The sequence below is a fragment of the Vulpes vulpes genome, chromosome 9 (genome assembly GCF_048418805.1).
Source record: "Vulpes vulpes isolate BD-2025 chromosome 9, VulVul3, whole genome shotgun sequence".
In the NCBI taxonomy this organism is placed as follows: Eukaryota; Metazoa; Chordata; class Mammalia; order Carnivora; family Canidae; genus Vulpes; species Vulpes vulpes.
The window spans coordinates 37,762,718-37,785,792 of NC_132788.1; the positions used below are offsets into that span (position 1 = coordinate 37,762,718).

At 37.4% G+C, this 23,075-nt stretch overlaps 1 protein-coding gene across 4 annotated transcripts in view; it reads right to left on the bottom strand.

The window, feature by feature from the left end:
* Positions 1-23,075, bottom strand: part of MIPEP (mitochondrial intermediate peptidase) — a 172,964-nt gene that overhangs the window by 71,298 nt on the left and 78,591 nt on the right. For all 4 annotated transcript variants that reach the window (XM_025996669.2, XM_072719822.1, XM_072719823.1 and 1 more), the window contains exons 15-16: positions 9,194-9,268; positions 6,301-6,420 (exon numbers count right to left, since the gene is read on the bottom strand). In XM_025996669.2, the coding sequence (XP_025852454.2) occupies positions 6,301-6,420; positions 9,194-9,268 (195 nt within the window). The remainder of the gene's footprint in view (positions 1-6,300; positions 6,421-9,193; positions 9,269-23,075) is intronic.

The following is a 23,075-nucleotide window of genomic DNA, read 5'->3' on the forward strand; positions in this document are numbered from 1 at the left end:
ATCCTTTACCACATATGTTACAGCCAAAATAACCTCTTAACAGTTAAAAATATTTTCTACATACTAATTTCCTACCATTTTTATATACTATTAAGGTGGGGAGAATGATGAAACTATCAATGTTATGCCCACTAATCGGTTTAAGAAATAAGACATTTCTAAAACTCCTATGATCCCATTCCTTGCTCCAGAGGTAAGCACCATCTGAATTTTATGCTTACTATTCCCTTACTTCTTATAGGTTTACTGCTTACGTATTTACCTATAATGAACTGCTTAGTTTTGCATGATTTTGAACTTTTTAATAAATGTATACAGTTTAATTCTTCTGAAACTCATTTTTTTACTTGACACTGTGCCTGTTTATTATTTGTGTCCCTCAATTTCCACTGAATAGTACTCTAGTCAATGAATATGACACAAATTATTTACCTATTTTTCCACTGACAGTCACTTGGGTTCTTTCCAGAGTCTTCTTTTTCCACATACAAACAGTGCCATTATAAACCTTCCTATTCTTCATGAAACAACACTTTGTCTAGGTTGGATATATGAGCTGTACTGCGGTGTCATAGGGAACGTCCATCTTCAGCTTTAACAGTAATGCCCAACTGTTTTCCAAAGTGGCCACACCAAGTGTGCACTCCTACCAGCACAGGTAAGAGTGCTTGGGACTCCAAACCCTTGTCAACACTGAGTCACTGAGTACTGTCAATTGTCTTTTTTTTTCTTTCTTTCTTTCTTTCTTTTTTTTTTTTTTTTTTTTGGTCAAACTAGTGAGACTAAGATGCTATCCTAAGGTGGTCTGAATTATCAGTTACTGATGAATGTGGGTCACTTTATATGGCTCCCTGTACATCTATGCTTTTCGCTCAAAGTACTTCAAAAATACTTCTCTTCCAACATGATACGTTTTATGGGTTTTTTGCCATAATAAAAGTAAATAACTAACTAAATAAAAGAAAATATCCTAGTTATAGGTGTTGAAAATATCTACTTTCAATCTGTGGTTTTCCTTTCACCATTTTTTACATTTCTTTTGATACAAAGAAGATGTAAATTTTCATACAGTTCAACTTATCAGTCTTATCTTATGGTTATCACCTTTGATACTGTAAATAAGATTTAAGATAGTCTGGGCAAGTAAAAAAAAATGGGAGGGGGACAATCAGAAAGACATTCTTTTGTATCATCTTCTAAAAATGTAAAGCTTTACTTCTCACATTTGGGTATTCAACTCACTTTATATTTGTGTGCAGAATGAGACCCAGATAGAAGTTTCATCTTATCCATATGGATGATTAATCTTTACAGCACCATCTTCTAAAAAGACTAGTCCCTCCTTGGCCCAAGACCTATATGGCCACCAGCTTAGGCTCAGGAGTCCAAACATGTGTTAAAGTAGCATTTGGGCGCTTGGCTCTGTTCTACTCTTCTACTTGTCCCTTCCACATCAGTGTTACCCTGCCTCAGTTCCCACTGCTTTATTTGGACACTAATCCCAAGTGGGGAAGCCTGTCAACTTGCTGCTATTCTTCAAAATTGCCCTGGCTATTACAGGCCATTGCTCTTCCATATAAAACAGTATAAGCTCAAACAAACCAATAAAATAACATTAAATTAATTGGAAAATAATACATTAATTAGAGATAAAAATGTTTTTGGCATTAAATCTTATCTATAAATTTGGTTCAGGTCCTCATTTACTTAGCATTTTGAAAATAAAGATAATATACTTTTTATTTTAGATTTTTTTCAAGTTTTTATTTAAATTCCAGTTAGTTAACATATAGTGTAATATTAGTTTCAGGTGTACAACATAGAGATTCAACACTTCCATACAACACCCAGTGCTCATTGCAACCAAGTGCACTTCTTTTTTTTTTTTTTTTTTTTTTTTAAATTTATGATAGTCACAGAGAGAGAGAGAGAGGCAGAGACACAGACAGAGGGAGAAGCAGGCTCCATGCACCGGGAGCCCGATGTGGGATTCGATCCCGGGTCTCCAGGATCGCGCCCTGGGCCAAAGGCAGGCGCCAAACCGCTGCGCCACCCAGGGATCCCCCAAGTGCACTTAATCCCCATCACCTATTTAACCCATTCCCCTCACCCACCTCTCCTCCAGTAATCTTCAGTTTATTCCAGATAACTAAGAGATAAACAGCCAAGAGTCTGTTTCCTGGTTTGCCTCTTCCCGTCCCCCATATTCAACTGTATTGTTTCTTAAATTCTACATATGAGTAACATCATATGATATTTCTTTCTGATTTATTTCACTTAGCATAATATTCTCCAGCTCTATGCATGTCATTGCAAATGGCAAGATTTCATTCTTCTTGACAGCTGAGTAATATTCCATTGTGTATATATACCACGGCTTCTTTACCCATTTATCAGTTGATGGACATTTGCCCCTTCCATGCTATTGCTGATAATGCTATGAACACAGGGGTGCACATACCCCTTCAAATCAGTACTTTTCTTTCCTTTTGGTAAATACCTAGTAGTGTAACTGCTGGATTGTGGGGTAGTTCTATATTTAACTTTTTGAGGAACTTCCAGTGTTTTCCACAGTGGCTGTACCAGTGCACATTCCCACCAAAAGTGCACGAGGGTTCCCCTTTCTCTGCATCCTCACCAACACCTGTTGTTTCCTGCGTTGTTCATTTTAGCCATTCTGACTAAATGGGATACCACCTTGCAGGTCATATCTCATTGTAATTTTGATTTGAATTTCCCTGATGATGAGTGATGTTAAGAACCTTTCCATGTCTGTCATCTGGACGTCTTCTTTGCAAAATGTCTATTGATGTCTTCTGCCTATTTTTTAAACTGGATTATTCATTTTTTTGGGTATTCAGTCTTATAAGTTCTTTATACATTTTGGATATTAAACTTTTTATCAGATATGTCATTTGCAATTATTTTCTTCCATTCCATAGGCTGCCTTCCAAAGTTTTGTTGACTGTTTCCTTCAGGCAGTAGCTTTTTATTTTGATGAAATCCCAATAGTTTATTTTTGTTTCCCTTGCCTCCAGAGATGCGTCTAGTAAGAATTGCTATGGCCAAGGTCAAAGAGGTTACTGCCTGTATTCTCCACTAGGATTTTGATGGTTCCTTGTCTCATAATCAGGTCTTTCAGACGTTTTAAATGTATCTTTGTGTATGGTCTAAGAAGGTGGTCCAGGGCAGCCCGGTCTCAGCGGTTTAGCACCGCCTTCAGCCCTGGGTGTGATCCTGGAGACCGGGGATCGAGTCCCACATTGGGCTTCCTGCATTGGAGCCTGTTTCTCCCTCTGCCTGTGTCTCTGCCTCTCTGTCTGTGTCTGTCATGAATAAATAAATAAAATCTTTAAAAAAAAAAAAAAAAAAAGAAGGTGGTCCAGTTACATTCTTTTGCATGTTGCTGTCCAGTTTTCCCAACACCATTTGTTGAAGAGACTGTCTTTTTCCGATTGAATACTCTTTTCTGCTTTGTTGAAGATGAGTTGGCCAGAGTTGTGGATGCAATTCTGGGTTTTCTATTCTGTTCCACTGATCTGTGTCTGTTTTGTGCCAGTACCTTACTGTCTTCATGACTACAGCTTTGTAATATAACTTGAAGTCCAGAATTGTGATGTCTCAGGTTTTGCTTTCTTTTTCATAATTGCTTTGGCTATTTGGGGTCTTTTGTGGCTCCCTACAAATTTTAGGATTGTTTTTCTCTAGCTCTGTGAAAAATGCTGGTAGTATTTTGATAGGGATTGCATTAAATCCATAGATTACTTTGGGTAGTACAGACATCTTAACAATATTTGTTCATATTTTAGATTTTTTAGTAGGTACCTCATACTTTTTATTTCCACAGTGGTATCTTTAAAATTGCTTTTGATTTGTTGATGATAAACAGAGATGGCATATTAATTTTTATATATTGTTTATCCAGAGAAATTGCTTACTTCTCATTGATTTCAATAATTTCCCTATACATACTTTGGGTTTTCTCAGCAATCAATCATCTACAAATAATGACAGTTTTGGGACTTCCTTTGTAATGCTTACATCTTTTCTCTTCCTTGTCTTATTGCCCTGATGAATGTTGCACTGTAGAATTCTAATGAGCATCCTCATTTTATGCTTTATTTTTATGGAAATGTTTGTTACAAGCTTAATGATGAACTGAATGAGGAAATGCAAATGTTTCTAAGTAGGAAGAATAGAATATTTATGAAAACCTAAACAAACTCTTTTTTGGGGGTGGGGGAGAAGACAAGTCTTAAAAGAGTCTTTCTTCTCTAAATGCTCTAAATGTAGCTATGTTTCTTCTAAAGACCATTTAAAATAATGTACTCAAAGGGCTATGGCTTTTGACAATGAACAAGGGAGATAATCCTAGAGAAGAAATAGATCTTTATATTTTCTCAAAAGGAAGTAGGACAAGGATAATGGGCTTAGTAACATCATCCTTCCTTTTAAATTAAAATAATTTACTGATAGTTGATTCAGATTTTAGTTGCTACTGTTACCTCATCTTTGTATATTTATTTATTGCACAGAAGAATCCTGGATGGTAGGGAAGTTTGAGTTCTCTTCTAAGGAGAAGTAGAGCTACATCATTATACGACTTAAAATAAAGGGGAGGGGTGGCAAGCAGCTTGGCCAAGTTCAAGTTCTACTGCATAGGAAGCTTCTCAGTCCCTCCTACTATTAGCCTTTCTGGAACTTTATCACTTTCCAGCCATGTTATAATTACATGGAGTTTAAGTACCATCCATTCTTAAAACTAAGCAAAGACTCTAAAATGAGCACAAAAACACATAAGCATAACAGCACATGAATCAGGTAGTGTTCTGTAAACTGGAAAAAGCTATTAAAACTAGGCCATTGTTATTATAATTTATTCCACTGAAGAATAGTTTATTCTCATTACCACAAATCTTCACTAAAATAGATAATCCAGAGTGCAATAATATACAGCATAGAACAATAAATTACATATAAAGTCAAAAATAGGTATGTAGTATGACTAGCATTATATATATGGAGATGATTAAGCTTCTAAGACAACAAAAACTATTGATAAGAAGTATTATGAAGATAAAATACACTGTTATTTTACTTGTCTGGTAAGTGTGAACTATTCCCATGTATGTTTGAGTATTGGGACCTGAAGATCCACTGGACAATCAGCATTTACTGATAAGCCTCTAAGCAGATATACTGCTACCCAATACCATAACATTTATTTGGCATTTTATAGTTTACAGAGCACTCTCTTCCTATCAGACTGGCTAAGCAGGAAGGATCAAGCCAGGCCCTACCAGCAGCCACTACACCACTCAGTCAGGGTAGCCTGCCTGAGAACAAAGTGCATCCTAAAAAAGACAGACCCGAGAAATACATTTTGAACAATATTCTACAAGAACTAACTAGATCCAGTTTACCTGAAACCAGATATACCCTTGCACCTTTCAGTTATGAGACTCAATAAATTCTCTTTTTAGCCTAAGCAGTATGAGTTGGGTTTCTACCAGTTGCACCTGAGAGCCCTGAATCACATAAGGGCTAGATGCATTGCTAACTGCACCAGCCACCACTCTCTCCATCACACCCAGTTTCCCTTCGGGAACCTTGGAGCAATGGAACAGCATGGTTTCATGAATCCCAACACAACCTACATGATCATGCATATGAACCTCAATATGAGCCCCACATATGGGAATATTATCTAATTCACAGGGTGGTTTGAGAGTGAAATTTGAGAGTGAAATTTGAGAGTGAAATTCTCTTGGAAAGCAGCTAGATGGAGTGTGGCACTTAGTATTCATTGAGTGGTAACAATATTCCTGCTTTCTGTGTTGATAGGCCATACTAAATGAGATAAGATATGCAAAAATTCTATTATAACCCCTGATACAAATAAGGTACTCAATAAATATCAATTTCTTTTGCAGTGAAAATAATGTGAGGCTGATAATCATATTCATCTTATATTGCTAGCCATTTTTCTCACTATAGGAAAATATAGGAAATCATTTTTCTCACTATAGGAAAATAAAGAATTCAGACTAACTCCAATAACCTTTTCCACCCCTTCCTTCCCAGGAATCTAGCAGGAAGTAAACAAACACATATAAATGGATGGTTGGATATACTAAATGAGCTAGGTAATTTCTAGCATTTGCCTCATAGGAAACCTTGACATAAATATACAGAATTCAAATTCTGCACGGGGGAAGGTGACCACAACCTACTCACTCTGACAGAGACACTAGCTGGACCATTCAATGGCACACAACAGAATCAAAACGCAAGACTCACAGTATTTGGAACGTATGGTAAGCCATAAAATTTCTCCTGTGTTTCCCTGAGAATGTCTGTGGTTGATGTCCTCAAGGGGTGTTTCCCATGGTAGATTTGATCCAGAGTGGCGTAAAAGACCTAGGTAGATGAAAACATTCACTCAGTTGTGTCAGTCCATCCTTACATCTCAGACATTGTGGGCCAAAGGTGTTAGAAGTGTGTCAAAGTAATAATTATACATAACCCTGTTGAAAACATTCACAAATAGAAGTGTATATGGCTTGGGATGTATTTTGTACCACCTTTAAGACCACGTTAATAATGAAAAGGAAAGCTCTCAATCTTTTCATCATTAAGGATATTTTTAAAAACTGGAACTTATCTATAAGGTATTCTTTATGTTGCATTAAATTTGTGACCATAAAACTGGAATTTGGCCCATAGATATCTATAGATATATTTAACATATGTAGGTGGGTCAATGAAAAAATAAAGTCACAACTTGTGACACTCTGGATCTAATAAATCCTGTTTGGTTTCATCATAGAATCCTGCTCTCTCTAAAATGAGAGCAAAGAAATGGCCCAAATCCCAGTTTTGTGAGGAGAAGGGACAGAACATTAAATAGTCGGGGTGAGATGAAGAAAGGACTAGCAATCTTGTGTCTGATGGGGGTACAGAAGTTACAAAGAATCTGGTGCAGCTGTTGCCCAGTTAGGGGAGCCAACCCAGACCCTACACCTGGTATCGGGAGATACCAAGGAAGCAGCTGCTGTGCTCCCGCAACTCTGCCTTACAGAGGTGACCAAGAGAGAAGGACCACTCACCTCTGAGTAGAGGAAGAGGCCATTAAAATATGATAGAAGAATAAACATTAGTTTGAACATGAAATTTGCTGCTTACAAAGTTCTGAAAACTAGATTTTACATAGCAAATTTAAAGTAAAGACAAAGTGCTTTTTCACTGGACCATATGGCTTGAGTATTAACATTGTTTGGAGTTCACCTAAAGCAAGAAAGCAGAAAATGCTTTATTTTAAAGGAAAAATTCTGACATGCAATTATGTTTCTGATATGTATCTTTCTGATTTAAAAATGGAATTTGTAGAGAATGTGCAGCTGTTGACTTAAAAGAATTGAGGATTAGTTTGGATAAAAGAAAAAATTCAAATGACCTCTAGCTTTTGGCTTCATCTAGATATAGAATTATGGTTCTAAATTATAAGTCAAGTTTAAACCTTCCTAGAAAAATATAGACATTTCCTAAATATAAATATTGTTTTACTCTAACTGGTAATCTAAACATATAGCTAAATACAGCTCTTTCAATTCTTTATTCTGTAATGAGTAACGATGCATAAAGTAATCAGAGAAGCCAAAATTACTCATCCACATCTTGTCTATATTCTAACAGAATAGGTTATTAGGAATTGAAACTTAAATTCTAACTTTAACAAAGGTGTTTTATTTTGGGGGTTGGGTTTTTTTTTTTTAATTGCTAATCTGTAAACAGACCAGAATTCAAAAGTTTCATTCCTAGAGTTATGCCTTTCAAAGGCATAAACATGGAATGACTTTAATGATAAAAACAGAGAAAAATAAATGAAATGTGCATGTTTCGTGCTTATTTGCTGATAAACCAAACAATTCTAAAGCAATGAGCCTATTTGCCCACCCAGGGAGTCATGCCTGTCTGGGAACAACAACTTTAGAGCCACAGAAAAACAGAAGCCTATTTTTCAAACAATGCACAAGAGAAAAAAAAAATTGCAATTTTAAGAACACTGTGTATACCCTTTTAGAAACCTGGAACAATTCATTTCCTTTCCACTCTTATTTGTGTGCACTGTACAAGGGGGCTATTGTAGAATAGGAAAGCTGGCACGGGGAGCTCTTTGGGCAAGAATTTGCCTCCCTCTCTTTTCTCTTCCTCTCTGTCTCTTGGAGGGGGTGGTGGTGGTTATTCTTTTGGAGAGTGGAAAGAAGGAAAGGTAGGTTTTTCCATTTTAAAAGAAAGTTTTTGCAACAAATATTCAAAAAGAAAGCCAAAACTCAGGCTTTTAAAAGGTAGGACTTCCACTATAGATACCATCATATCAAAAGACTTTTGCTAGGTAAAGCAAATTTTTTTCAAATAATTCAGAAATACTTTTAAAATTATATTGATATGCACAGACATTAATATAAATCAAATATAAATCCACAGTTTTTTCTGTAGTATACATTTTCTTCAAATATATATTTTAAGATACAACATAAACAGAGTTCATAAAGGCTGAATTTTACAAAACCATAAAGCAATTAAATAATGCCCACACTTTTAAATAGGTAGCTGGATCATTATAAAGTGAATATTGCCTGAGATGAAAGACGGGTATTTAGGCTGTGTTTATAGAATTCTCAAGACCTGATGAAGAGTAAGAATTCCATAAACAGTCTCAGTAATTACAAGTAACTGAAACATCTGGTATCATGTAGACCTGACATACAGATGGTTCATAAGATTTTTCTAGTCTGTATCTGGAAACCCAGAAAATTGGCTTTGAATATTATCTAAAACTAACAGTCATTACTGTTTAAACTTCACATCAAAACTACACAATTTTAAAAAGATACAAAGTGACATAAAATATAACATGATTGTTGAAATGTATGGTTTAGAAGTCATGTGACTTTCCCAAGCTTTGATTTTCCCAACTAAAAATGGGAAATAACCCTATTTAACAACCACTTCACAAGGACAGTGTGAGGACTGAACAAGTCGGTTTTGGTCAAGTTCTTTGAACTAAGATGAAAGAGATCTTAGAAGCATAATTATTATAATAAATGTGCAGCACTGGCAAGAATTTAAAGTTATATATTTATTTTGAATAATTACTCTGAAAAACTTCAGAACAAAGGTACATACATACCTGAAGTTGCATATCAGCTGCAGCGCACACCTTTTTAGATTCACAAAGCCGAGACACCATACTTTTGGGCAGTGACTTGAAAAACAAAAGAACATATATGTAAGTTGTTTCATAAGTCACTGCACTGTGTGCTTATGAAGTGGGAAAGTTAAAAACGACATCAAACAAAAAAGTTAGTAACAGAATTTAATCACGGTGATTGTCAAATTAGGGTTTATACATGAAAAACAGTTCTTGTAGGGAACTGAGACAGTGGCATTGATCTTTAAGAATCTGTTTAAAACCTTAGAAAAAGTGAATGCTTCTCTGTTCCTTTGTTACTAGTGAAAGCCTGTTCAAGTGCTCGTTGACTTTTTTTTAAAGACTTTATTTCTTTATGAGAGAGAGAGAGAGAAAGGATGAGCTTGTGGGTGTCGAGCAGGGAGAGGGCCAGAGGAAGAAGCAGGCTCCCTGCTGAGCAGGGAGCCTAATGTGGGACTCCACTGCAGCACCCTGAGATCATGACCTGAGCTGATGACAGACATTGAATTGACTGAGCCTCCCAGGCACCCCAATGACTTTTAAGTACATATAATAATGGATGATAGGAATAAGGGAGTCAAGTGTCAAGAAATAGATGATAATCCATGGTATCAGCCAGTATTAAAGCTGAACTGATATCCTAACAAAAACCATGATAATGAATTGCACATCCTTTTATTTTCCAACCTGAAAGAGCTGCAGAGCTTGGAAACTCGGTATAATGACCCTATCTGGTTTAAGGCTTCCTCTCTGAAACTAATTAGGCCTAATCACATAACATCATATATTCGCTTAGAAATAAACTGAAAACGTAGTCAAGGAAGCACTTTAGTCAACTTACTCTACTTTAAAAATTATTATTGAAACGCCCTAGGGGTGGTGGAAGTGGAGGAGGGCGGGGGGTGGGAGTGAATGGGTGATGTGCACTGAGGGGGGCACTTGACGGGATGAGCACTGGGTGTTATTCTGTATGTTGGTAAATTGAACACCAATAAAAAATAAATTTATTTTTTAAAAAAAGGGAAAAAAATTATTATTGATATTTACTGAAGACAGCTACCACTTTATACAGCTCTATGGATAATCTAAATGAAGCTAAAAGCTCCTCTACAAAGAAATCTGTTTAGGTTCCTAATACTACCATTGTGTAAATTAACCAATGAATGGACACAGTGAGCTATCTGCTGGCAGGGGGTTGGGCATTGCCATATTTACATGTGTGTATCTCCTCAGAGTGCCCACCCCACAGCAGACACTCAATAAACATGTCCAGAAAGAATGGATGAACACTAGAATGATCATTTTAAAAAGGCTTATGTGAAAGACTACAGCAGGATATGATGAAGGCTCAAACAACAAAGTCTATTCTCTTCTTCCTGTTCCGGTATAAGAAAGGGATACGGGACAAAAAGAAAATTTTGAGGAGTTAAGATGTGGATTGAAGGAGGTTGTATAGTATAGTTTCTGGCACAGGTGGAAGGCTTGAAGCTTTCTCACACCAGGGGCAACCATCTTGTATAAAATAAAAATGTCCTCAGACAATATTTTAAAAAGTCAAGATTTAGTCAGGGCATATATGCCAAAAGTCTCTATCAGAATGTTCAATTTCTTTAAACCTTACTTTACATTATACCTTCAGCTAACAGGTATTGTGCTATACTTGGATTTTTTATGCTTCATGAAGCTTTACTAGTTTTGTTTTCATAGAAAAAGAAGTATGTGGAAGGATGGCATTTTCTCATTTTTCCAACAATGAAAAGTACTGTGGACAAGCACTGCATTAGGCATTAGGGACAGAAGCTGGTGAACAGATAGGGTCCTGGCCCCTCAAGCTTCATAGGCTGACACTACCTATGTAAGCACAATATTAAAGAGAGTTAACAACTATCATGAGTTCTGAGAAGGAAAAGCAGTGCAGGTGGGTATGAGAACCATAACCTAGAAAGGCTTAGCAGAGGAACTGCCATAGGTGTGAAATTTGCAAAGCAAACAGGCATTAAGGAGACAAGGGACCGGCTGCAGGGAGAAAGAAGCACCCCATGTGGAACCCATGTGCGAAGGGCAGAAAAGAAGAGGGTCCTTGGCAAGTGGTGAAAAGAGCCAAGGGCAGGCAAGCAGGGCTCCACCAGGCAGGAGAGGCAGGCGGAGCCAAGCAGGGACACTGGTCTCCACCCTCAGTCTCTGCCTCATGGTAAGCCACTGGCGAGTTTTAAGCAAAGATGTCACAAGGTCAAATTTGTGTTTTTGAAAGACTTTTGGCTGCAGTGTAGACACTGGATAAGGGGAAGAAAGGAGTGGCTTAGGGAAAAAACACAGGAGGCTAGAGTTAGTGCACCAGTGATGCACATCAGTAACCCAAGCAACTACCAGAGACACTGGGCAGGGGCACCACTGGAGAGGGCTGGGGCAAGGCAGTAGGTGAGGCCCAGAGACAATGAGTACACAGGACACCACAGTTTCCAGACGTGTGCCAGAGAGGTGCACAGAGGAAGGGTAGTAGCTGCAGAGGGAAAAAGCAGGGAGGGAAAAGTCTTGAGGCTGGAAAAATGCACACGCAAGCTTAAGAAATGCTGATGGCAATGAACCCTGGGATACAGGCTGGAGATGTAGAGAGGAGAAGAAACAATGAGAGTACAAGGTTCCTGACCAGGCAGGAGAAGAGGCATAGACCAGGCGAGAGGTGGCTCAGACCTCCGATGTAGGGCTCCCACAGATGGGCGGTCAGACAGGAGGCTGTGAGAAGAGTTGGATTCCCAGGCTTAAGGAGGTGAGAGAAGGTGGTGGAGAGTGGTCCACTGAGAAGCGCAGCAGCATTGTCAGCCCCGGGAGAATCCTGGGATCCCAATCTGGCCTGGGGAATGGGCAGATCTGAGGATAGGGCAGATGGGGGAATGGGAGGTGGATGAGGAGGATCATCCAGTCAGCAGGGAGGTAGGAAGGTCCCCTGCCAGGCGGGGAAGCAAGCATCCCCAGGGCCCATAGCAGGGGTCAGGCATCTTTGAAAGGCTGATGATGACTTCTGCCCTGTAGACAATGATATGGAAACGCCAAGTAATGGATCTCAGAGCCTAACGCCTTTCCATTCGGAAGTAGCTCATTTATTTAGAGGGCAATACCTCAGAGATTCAAACCCACTCAGCAATGGTAAACGTTAAAGGGACAAATTTAATGAAGCTTGATTCTTTCCTTGTCAGGTTTACAATAAAACAAAAGATGTAAAGAAAGAGAGCATGGAAAGATGAGGGCAGCTAGAAAGAGTTCATCAAAAATGATTTGATAAAAGGAAAACACATACTATATAGTTGTATAAAATGTTACTGCTGGGGGAAATGAGTACCATTGCTGGTGAAGGTGACATGGGACCTCTATGTTATTTTTTTGCAACTTCCCATGAATCTGTAATTGTTTCAAAATAAAAGGATAAGTACCAAAAAAAAAAAAAAAAAAAAAAAAAACTCCCAAAATGATGTTATCTGTAAGACCACTTATGCTTTTAGCTTCCAAAGGAAAAAGAAACACAAAAAAGTTTTGGAAAGGGAAACTACTGCCCATTAAGTCAGGAATCAGAAATCATTAAAGATTATTATGAAGAGACCTGGGGAGCACCTGGGTGGCTCAGTCAGTTAAGCATCTGCCTTAGGCTCAGGTCATGATCCCAGGGTCCGGGGATAGAGCCCCGTATCAGGCACCCTGCTCTTCAGGAAGCCTGTTTCTTCCTCTCCCTCTGCCTGTCACTCCTCCTGCTTGTGTTCTCTCTTTAGCTCTGCTTGTCAAATAAATTTTTAAAATCTTAAAAAAGAAAAGAAAAGAAAAGAAAAGAAACCTACAATGTATCAGCATGTGTGGTAAGACAGTTTAAAACTGTCAAGAAGAAAAAAAAATTGTCAAGGAAGCATCTGGGAGTATCAGTTAGTGGGTTTTAGCCAAAAGACAGTTCGTTCACTCAACAAATATTTATTCATTGCCCATCATGTGACAGGCAAAGCTGATATATCAATGAATAAAACTGATAAAACATCCCAGTTCTCAAGGAACTTATATTCTAGGAAACCGTGTCATTATTATTTTTAAATTACTAATGGAGGGAGGAGGGGACACTTTTCATTACTTCAGCTCCTATAGGCTTAAAGAATAAAGTACCAGAGATTTAAAGCACCATCTCCTTTAGGTTGACCAAAATGATTCAACTGTGCTGTGTACACATGCAATCTCTAAACACTTTAAGTTCATTCGTGAGTTATCTCATGTTTAAATAAGAGTAAATAGGCAACAAACAGTGAATGAAGGTTAGATATGCATATAATTCACATTCGTATGCTTTAAAGGAATGAAATGGTAAAATATGCAAATAATTGATCTCAATGTATACTAAAAGCACCAGCAATTATTCTTGCATTCACTCAATAAATTCTTAGTATACGGTGCCATTCTAGAAACCACGGGAAGAAGACAACACCATCTCCTACCCTCAAAAGAATTATAATCAGATACCTGCTTCCCACAATGAAGTTTGTGCGGTATGTTGTAGCTGTATGACTTTGGGCTTTTACATTTATTTTCTATTTATATACGTACCCCTCCAAATTCAATACTGCAATTCAGGTATACTGTGGCTTGATGGTAAAAATAACCTTTTGCAAAATTTGTTTTATTAATACTCTAATAGGGGCACCTGGGGGGCACAGTTGGTTGAGTGTCTGACTCTTGATTTCAGCTTAGGCCTTAATCTCAGGGTCATGAGATTGAGCCCCAAGTAGGGCTCTGTGCTCAGCAGAGTCTGCTTGAGTTTCTCTCTCTCTTTCTCTCTCTCTCTCTCTGCCCCTCCTCACCAATGTGTGCTTGCTTGCTTGCTCTTTCTCTGTCAAATAAATCTTTTTTTAAAAAAATACTCTAAAAGTTCCTCCCCAAAAGGATTAGCAATGATAATAAAAATTCCAGTAAATATTAATTAGCATATAATTAATAAATGATGAAACAAAAGTGGGAAAATAAATGAGGTCAGAATGGAAATTGGGCACAGAAAAAAAAAAAAGGAAATTGGGCACAGAGATATACATCTCACACTTTCATTCATCTTCACAGGTGGGCCATAAATTTAGCTCTAGTTAGAGAGAGAAAGTCAGTGAGGTGCCTATTCAAACTGCTATGAGCACAGGTCTAGATCCTTTACCTGGGGTTCCATAATCCAGAAAGGTCTGAAGACTGAAAGCTTTTCACAAACTAGATAAAACACACTTGATGGCAAAATGTGGCCGGAACAAAAGTGAAGTTTTCAAAGTGTTAATTCTACTTTGTAAATATGCAGAAATACGAATTCCTTTGACTACAGGATACTCTGTCAGAACCCACTAGTTTTTAAAATTCAAAATATACAACAATATAGTTTTTTAAAATCCAGAATATACTCAATTCCAAGGTATGCAATCTCAAAGTTGTAGACAGAAAACAATGTACCTCTGTATGACATATATTTCGCCTGAGATATAAAGTGAACTTTCAACTGAAAAGAAAACAGACAAAAAATAAAGCTTTCCATTCAAAGCACTCCATAGACAGTACTGTGTACTTCTTCAAGAGATTTATAGGTGTGTGCCATTAACAATGTGTTAAATAACCAAATAAGTGAGAAACTCTTCCTACATTCTTCATTTTTTATCTATGGAACCCAACTCTATCTGAAGTTACTGGCCTTACATTGGACTTTGGCTGACTCCCATGCCCCCACGTTTACGGAGGGGAGGTCTTGCCTTATGATAGAAGGATACAGCAATAAAAGCAAGTCAGGTTTCTCCATGAGATTCTCCTCAAATAAATTACTTGCCTGGACATTCCCAGTTCAAGTTAGCATATTAAAAGTTATGAGTAGTCCTAGCTTTAAAGAACAGAAAACTTAATTTCTACATTCATTTCCTAAAATTATTTGAGCATAAAATGTGCTCATTATGGTATAAAAATACCATAATGCATCTTTATACAACCAAGTGATTTAATACCTAGGACACTAGTTGGGAAATAATTTGCTAAGGAAATGAGATGTAAACTATAAATACAAGAAAAATTATTACAAAGAAAATTTCTTTAAAAATATACAAATGCAGTTATACCATTCTCACTAATCTTTAAATTTCTTGCTGATCCTAAATTTACCCAGTTTCTTCAGAAAGCTTCTTTTCAGCTCTTTCAATCTCATCTTGGCACTCACCTCTCTGGAGGCCAGCAGACTCCCTGGATTTTCTGGAAACTGGCCTCCAGGATGCCCCAGCTACTTCCTCAGCCCCACCAGTTCAGGACCTTGGTCAGAACAGTCTCCTCTAACACATGTGAGCTGATGAGCTAATGAAGAACACACTAACCTGCTTTCCTTTCTGGCCAGGAAACAAACAGGCCATGTTCCAAAGGGACACATGTCCCTACTTTCCTCACTGAATTAGCACGTCCCAAAGTTCCTCTGACTTCTCCACTGCAAACCACTTGCTGCTCTCTGCCAGGCCACAGACAGAAGACAGGCCAGCCTCACACAATGAGTCCACCCTGAAAATGCCAAGTAATCTTAGGCCCAAGTCCCACGTTTCTCCCCTGCAAAATTCATTTTCTACAGCAACAAGAGGCAAATTGCCATTTTGTTCTTTTTCAGGCGCGTCTTCGCATCAATACTTATTTCAAGGAGCCATCTCTGTTAAACATAACAGCACATCTAGTTATATCCTTAACAAAGCTTAGCAATCTGCAACCCTACATAGAGCTATTCAGACATGGTTTTCAGAAGCAATCTGTATCCCTCAACAAGGGAAGACTATTTGGAACAAGGTTTGAGAACATGAATGAAGATTTATTTCAATATAATATTTACTGACTAAACTTTATATGTCAGATCATTTATGCCCTAGCCTGAGTTTCTTTTATAAAAACACCTATAGTGATTTTGTCTCTATCGAAGGCTGCTAGGTGTGAAGTAACTCTGGTTTGATGCTGGCTCACTCCCATGTTCCCTGAGCAGAGGCTCTGCCTGTGGAAGGGGACAAAGCCATAAAGGCAAGTCAGGTTAGTTAGGGAGACCCACTGAGCTCATCTTGGGAAGCATCCCATGGTGTGCAAGGGACCCTACTAAGCAGTCAGGTCACACAACAATGAAGCCTTCCCACCCGTGCTACCACAAACAGGAAAAGGAATGTATGTTGACACTAACAATGCAAGGGAATATTCCCCCAGTACCACAGGAGAGATACAGAGAGAGTAATGGAGGAATTTAAAAGACAGCAATTATTTAGTGTCTAAAAGGCAATTACTTATGCCTCCGTATTACTTGAGTGGTAGTATTTCTATTTCAAAGATTCACTCTAGCTATAAAATATAGGAAGTCACTGTGATCTTTACCCTCCACTGGTAAATAGGAAAACAGCAGAACTGTTGTTTCCACAACTGGGGCATAATATGCTAATAATTAACTACAGTGACAGAATTTATTTTAATAATTCAATATGAGGCAACCCTCTCGAGTCCCTTCCCTCTTTGGCCATTTTGTACTATCACTCAATAAACTTTGCCTCACTATCACTCAATAAACCCTGCTTTGCTGCCCAACCCCCAAAAAAATCAATATGAATTTTTCCACAACTATCTTTGTTCTTTATTTAAAAACAAAAATGCTTGTGTCATTTGTAAAGAAGTAAGATCTGACTTTGTATGACTAAAACAGAGACAGTGCAGCCTGTCTCATAATATATGCCAAGTCCCCTATAAACCACAGGGCCTCAGCCTCCATCTCAGAGTCCAGAAGGCTGCACTGCCCCAAGCCACAGTTCTGCTATGTGCAGAGTAGCAGTTCCTATTTCTAGCATTTAGTTCATTTATTCATCCTATCCTGATGAATCCATCTTATTGATGCATCCAGTGGTTTCCGTTTCAGTTTTTGGAGCCCCAACTACATTCTGAGGCACAGCCATCATGGTGTGAAAGGTCCCTTGAAAATACCTAGGGGACAGAAAGCCCCATCCTTTTCTGTGTACCCAAAGTACATGGCTGTACTAGAGCCCAGTCCCAGCTCTCAATTCTTCTTTTTTTTAACGCCACAACACAACTAATAGCTGAAAAGAAAAAACAAAAGACCATAAAATTGATCCTTCCCTCTGTCAAGAAGGTAAAGTCTGGTTTCCTATTCATAATTAAAATACGAATAACAAGGAAAATAATTACCAACTACATGAAGCCTGAAGCAAGTAAAGACCAGCAGCCTCAGCATCACCTGGGAGATTCTTGGAAATACAAAATCATGGGTGCTCCACACCCACCATGTCAGAATTCACATCTTAGCCAGGTCCCCAGGTGATTTTATGCCCATTAAAGTCTGAGATATCCTGACTTAGAAAAACATAAGCATCATGAGTACTTGAACAACAAAGGTGAGCAAAATTAAATCATCCTGATTTTACAAGTCGAACTGCCTTTGGGAAGGTAGCACCATGAGAGAGCCAGAGGACTGTGTCTGAGATCAGGCAGCTTGTGTTTTCAAGCTGCTACTCACTTGCTTGGGATGGCAGGCAAGTCTCCTGGTATTGTGTGTTCTCAATTGTGAAATAAGGATTAAAATAGCACTGTAAAAAATTGGTATAAAGATTTAATGTGGTAATAGTTATTCAGTCAATTTGTGGAAAGGATTAACTAACTAGATGAAATTCAAGTCCCTGCACCTAACATGTCTATCTTGCCTAAGGGCTATCATGGCTAGGGTGTCCACACAGGCAGGTGGGCCTGGCCATCTTGGTTTGGGACTACTGTTCTGTTCTAATTGATAAGAGCATCCCTCTTCCTTCTTTAGGGTGGGCGGGTGTGGAAGAAAAAAAAAAAGTGCTCTGGCTTGGACAACAGGTTACATCACTGTCCAGGTAACAACACGCTTCTCTGAGAGCTTCATTTGAGTCAAACACTGAGTTGTGCAGAGCATATGTACACTGTCTTCCCAAAGGAAGGGAGGTGTTTACTATAGGATAGACACAAGCTGCACTGCTGGCTGACCATACACACCAACAAAACCGTTAGAATAATAATAGCTTAGCTGTTACATTAAAGCAGCACATCATTTTTGGAAGGTTTCAGAATATCATCAAAAAATGCAAATATTTTAACGAACTCAGCATTACCTGAATTCTCTGAATGTTTCCCCATGAGCTCAACTTGTAAGCATATAACCTCATATGTTTTCCAGACATTTTCTATCACTTCACAATCTCACCAGTCTAATTTAAATAATGTCTTGTTAAAAGTTTTGGCATCAGACTTTTCTAGAGCCAAGTCACTGTGATAAAATAGCTTGTTTTATTTATGACCATTTAGAAAATGTATTATGGTAAAAGCTGCATAAATATTAGAAGTGAAGACATTCTCTGGTACAAACCCTTGTTATGGTAATAAATTCAGCTCTTCCCAAAGCAAAGAACTCCTAGCACTGATATCCTTTAGGAACATGTTGGATCTAATGACATAAACTTGTTGAGACATGGTCATCCAGAACAAGAAAAGCCTTCAGAGGCAGAAAGCCGAGCATCAAAGCTGTCCAGGGTATGAGTCGGCAGCCTCAATTTTGCAGCTTGATCCCATACCACCCCAAGCACTAAATCTCCACACGTGCCTATAACGGGAAAACAACTGGACTCAGCATGTATCAACTAGTCTGTTTTGCTATTATCCTATAATCCAGATGGCACATAATCAATATAATGAAAAAGCTGCCTACTCCCAAAGAGACAAAAATCTCAGATCTAAATCCACAGGAAATAACATTGCTTTTAGCTTCCATGACTCGTAGTGTTGCTTCTGACAAACTAAGATGAAATGAGAAAAAGGAATCTTTAGAAATGCTTATATGTTATCACAGACTCACTGATGGTTCAGAGAAATAGACAGAAGTACTTTGACTTTTACAGGGTTCAGTTAAATATTTTAATGTGTGATAGAGTTCTAACTTCCATTTTATTCTTTAAAAAAACTCCAATACCGTGTTCACACTTTACATATATTACAAAATTTGACTCAAAAACTAGTTTTTGAGGTAAGTATGGGGGTATTAATTTTTAACTTCTAAATTTGCATTTTTATTTTGTACAAAAAAGCTGGGGCACCTGAGTGGCTCAGTTGGTTAGGCATCTGCCTTCGGCTCAGGTCATAATCTCAGGGTTCCGGGATCGAGTCCCACATTGGGGCTCCCTGCTCAACAGGGAGTCTGCTTCTCCTCTCCCTCTGCCCCTTCCCCCTGCTCATGCTCTCTCTCAAATAAATAAATAAATTTTTTTTAAAAAGATATTAAAAAATAAAGAAAAGCAGAGAAGCCTCAGACAAGTTCAGGGACTCATCAGAGGTCAAGTGTGTGTGGTGGAAGACCAAGCTCAGACCCGCCTCCGCCTCCCAGCTCACTGTTCTTGTCTAGACATAATTGAGAAGCATGAAAGCTGAAAATAAGTTTCAAAACAACTTAAACCTGCCAAAACTAATCTAGTTCCAGTGGCGCTATGATTTTTACCTTCAATCCTTGTTCATATCTCCTGAGAGAGAATGACAGAAGATTTATTACAAGCCTATCTGTCTCCTTGGAAATAGATCTTAAGCAATTTTACCCTTGGGCTGACTTTCACGAACTAAATCTAACAATGACGCAGCACAGAACATTCTAAAATGAAAGCACTAGAATTCTACTGTTCTAAAAATAACAAAATGGAAAGAGGTCTTTGATTTTCCAAGACATACTGTAAAAGAAGTATAAGCCATTTCCTACCACACTAAAAACTGGAAAAGAGAAAACACCCATATGTTATAATATTGATTTTAGCAACTGACAGAAATTTAAGAAAGTTCTGATGTGAAACTAAGAGGTCTACTAACATCACAAATAGAAACTAAGAGACCAACCCCCATGTTACTATTGTGTGATCTTTGGGCAAATTAACCTAAATCAGTTTCTATAAAGTGTGGATAACCATGTACCTACTTCATGGTTAGATAGGATTAAATACGATAAACATATAAAATAATAAATGTTCATTCCTATTATTTGATAAATATTTTGTGAGAAAGTTACCTAGAGCAACAAATTTTAGTAGTGGCCAATGCACAAAATTGTACAAAAGCTGTAGATTCTCTCAAAAATCAAATGATTATATACATTCTTTAAGATGTTATTTATTCATTTGAGAGAGATAGAGAGAGCGAACGCACGAGCAGGGGAAGGGGCAGAAGAAGAGGGAGAAGCAGACTCCCCAGTGAGAGGGGAGCCTGATGTAGGGCTCAGTTCCAGGACCCCAAGATTATGACTTGAGTGGAAGCCAGATGCTCAACCAACTGAGCCACCCAGGCACCCCAGTATTTTTCCTTCTTTAAAGTTTTATTTTTAAGTAATCTCTATACTCACACCCCGAGATCAAGAGTCGCATGCTCTACTGAGTGAGCCAACTAGGCCTCCTGCATACGACTCTATTTAATGATTAGTGACCTAGTTAGGGTTGCAAGACTATCAGAAAAAAAACTTTCAGGTGAAGCATTATGAAGATTAAGAGGACAACACATGAGGAAGAAAGGAATAGTTCATCAGGAAAATTTAACAATTCTGTATATTTATGCATCTAATAAAATATACTCAAAATACATGGAATAAAGAAAGAAAATTTTATAAGGCAGTGAAAATACTGGATATGATGCCATGATGGCATTTGTCCAAATTCACAGGATGTACAATGCCAAGAGTGAACCCTAATATAAACTATGGACTTGGAGGATTATGTGTCAGTGTAGGTTCACCAACTATAACAAACACATACAACTCTGCTGGAGGAATATAATGGGGGGAAGCTCTACCCGTGGGGGGGTGGCAGGGAGTATATGGGAAATCTCTGTACCATCTTCCCAGTGTTGCTGTGAACCTAAAACTGCTCTAAATAAATAAAGTCCTAACTTCAAAAAAAAAAAAAAAAAAGAAAAAGATAGGTAAAACTAAGGTGAAAATATTATCCATCATCCTGGAAGATTTCCACCTCTCAATTTTTGCTAGTTCAAAAAAAGTAGTTACATATCAAAAACCTAAACAACACAATGAAAAGATTGTCTTAACAACAGACTTATATGCAACCCCAGACCCAACAATCAGAAAATACACAATGTACTCAGGCACAAACAAATCATTCCCAAAAAACTGAGGACATACTAAGGTATAAAATATCAACAACCCACAAAGAATCAGTAATAGGTATACTAATTAAATATAAATAAGAAAAAGATAAGCAAAGGTTTAAAACTTTTAAACTATATTTCTAACAACTTGTGGATCAAAGGGGAAATTACAATGCAATTAGCAACATTAGAAAGATTTTATATTAAAAGCATGGCATGCAGCTAAAGCGCTGTATCAGCACAATTTAAAATTATAGCATTAAAATGTGAACAGACATGTTAGATTATATTGAAATTGAATTAGTTCAGTGCCCACCTTAATTGAGGGATACAAACAAAGAAAGAGGAAGGAAAGAAGAAGAATAAGTGAACTAAAACAAACAAAGAGGATAAACAAAATATGCATTAGTTCTTTGGAAACATTAAAAAGACAGACAAACTTCTGCCAGGATTAATAGAGAAAAAATAAGAGAACGGTATTAGAAATGAAAAGGATATAACTACACGTTTAGCAGGATTTGAAGGATAAAAAAGAATGATATAAATAACTTTATGCCAATAAACTTGAAAACTTGGATTAAATGGGTAAATTTCTAGAAAATTACAACCTTGCAAAGCTTACTTAAAAGAAAAGAAGACCCAAAGACTACTGGGACTATTAAGGAATCAGTCTTTTAAAAAAAAAATCTTCCCACAGAGAAAATAATAGGTCCTGAATGGTTTTAGAGATGAATTCTGACAAAGTTTCAAGAAACAGATTAATACAATTGTATAAACCACTTTTAAAGAACAGAAGGGAAAAAGAAGGAACATTTGGAAGCTCATTTTAAGAAATGGTATATTCTTAATATTAACAAAGCAAAGAACAAGAGGATAACGAAAAATCATAAGCCAGTCTCTCATAAATACAGATGCAAAAATCTTCTGTATGAAAACATTAGCAAACCGAAGCCAGCGCTGTGTTAAAAATAAGTTAGGACCAAGCCTATCTAATCCTGCAATGCAAAAATGGTTTAACATTTAACAGCAATGTTCACTACATTAAGAGACTGAAGGAAAAAAACAACCCAATTATCTGAAAAGATGCACACACACAAAATCTGATAAAATACACTAACCTCTACTTCTGAAACCAATAATATGTTAATTGAATTTAAATAATTTTTTTAAAATGCAATACCCACTAATGATCAAAAAAAAAAAAAAAGTAACTAGAAATAGGAAAGAATTTCCTTTTCCTGAGATCTCCACCAAATCTACAACAAATATCTTTCTTTTTTTTTAATAATAAATTTATTTTTTATTGGTGTTCAATTTGCCAACATACAGAATAACACCCAGTGCTCATCCCGTCAAGTGCTACAAATATCTTTCTTTACGATAAGACACTGAAAACATTTCTTTTAGAAATCAGGATAAAGGCAAATAATGACCATATTACAGCGTCTATTCAACACTGTTCTGGAGGTTCTGGTAAGTCAAATAAGGCAAGAAAGAGAAATAAAAAGAGATAGGAGTTGAAAACAAAAAATAAAATTGTCATTTTTGCAGCAAAAGTTAACTGGCTAAAAAGGTTACAAATTCTATAGGTAAGTTACCCAAAATAAAAAGAAAGTTTAGCAAAGTGGAAACAAAATCTATATACAAAAAAGGATAAATAGCTCCTTTGTTTTTTTACTTTAAAAAAAAGTTTTTTTTTTAATTTATT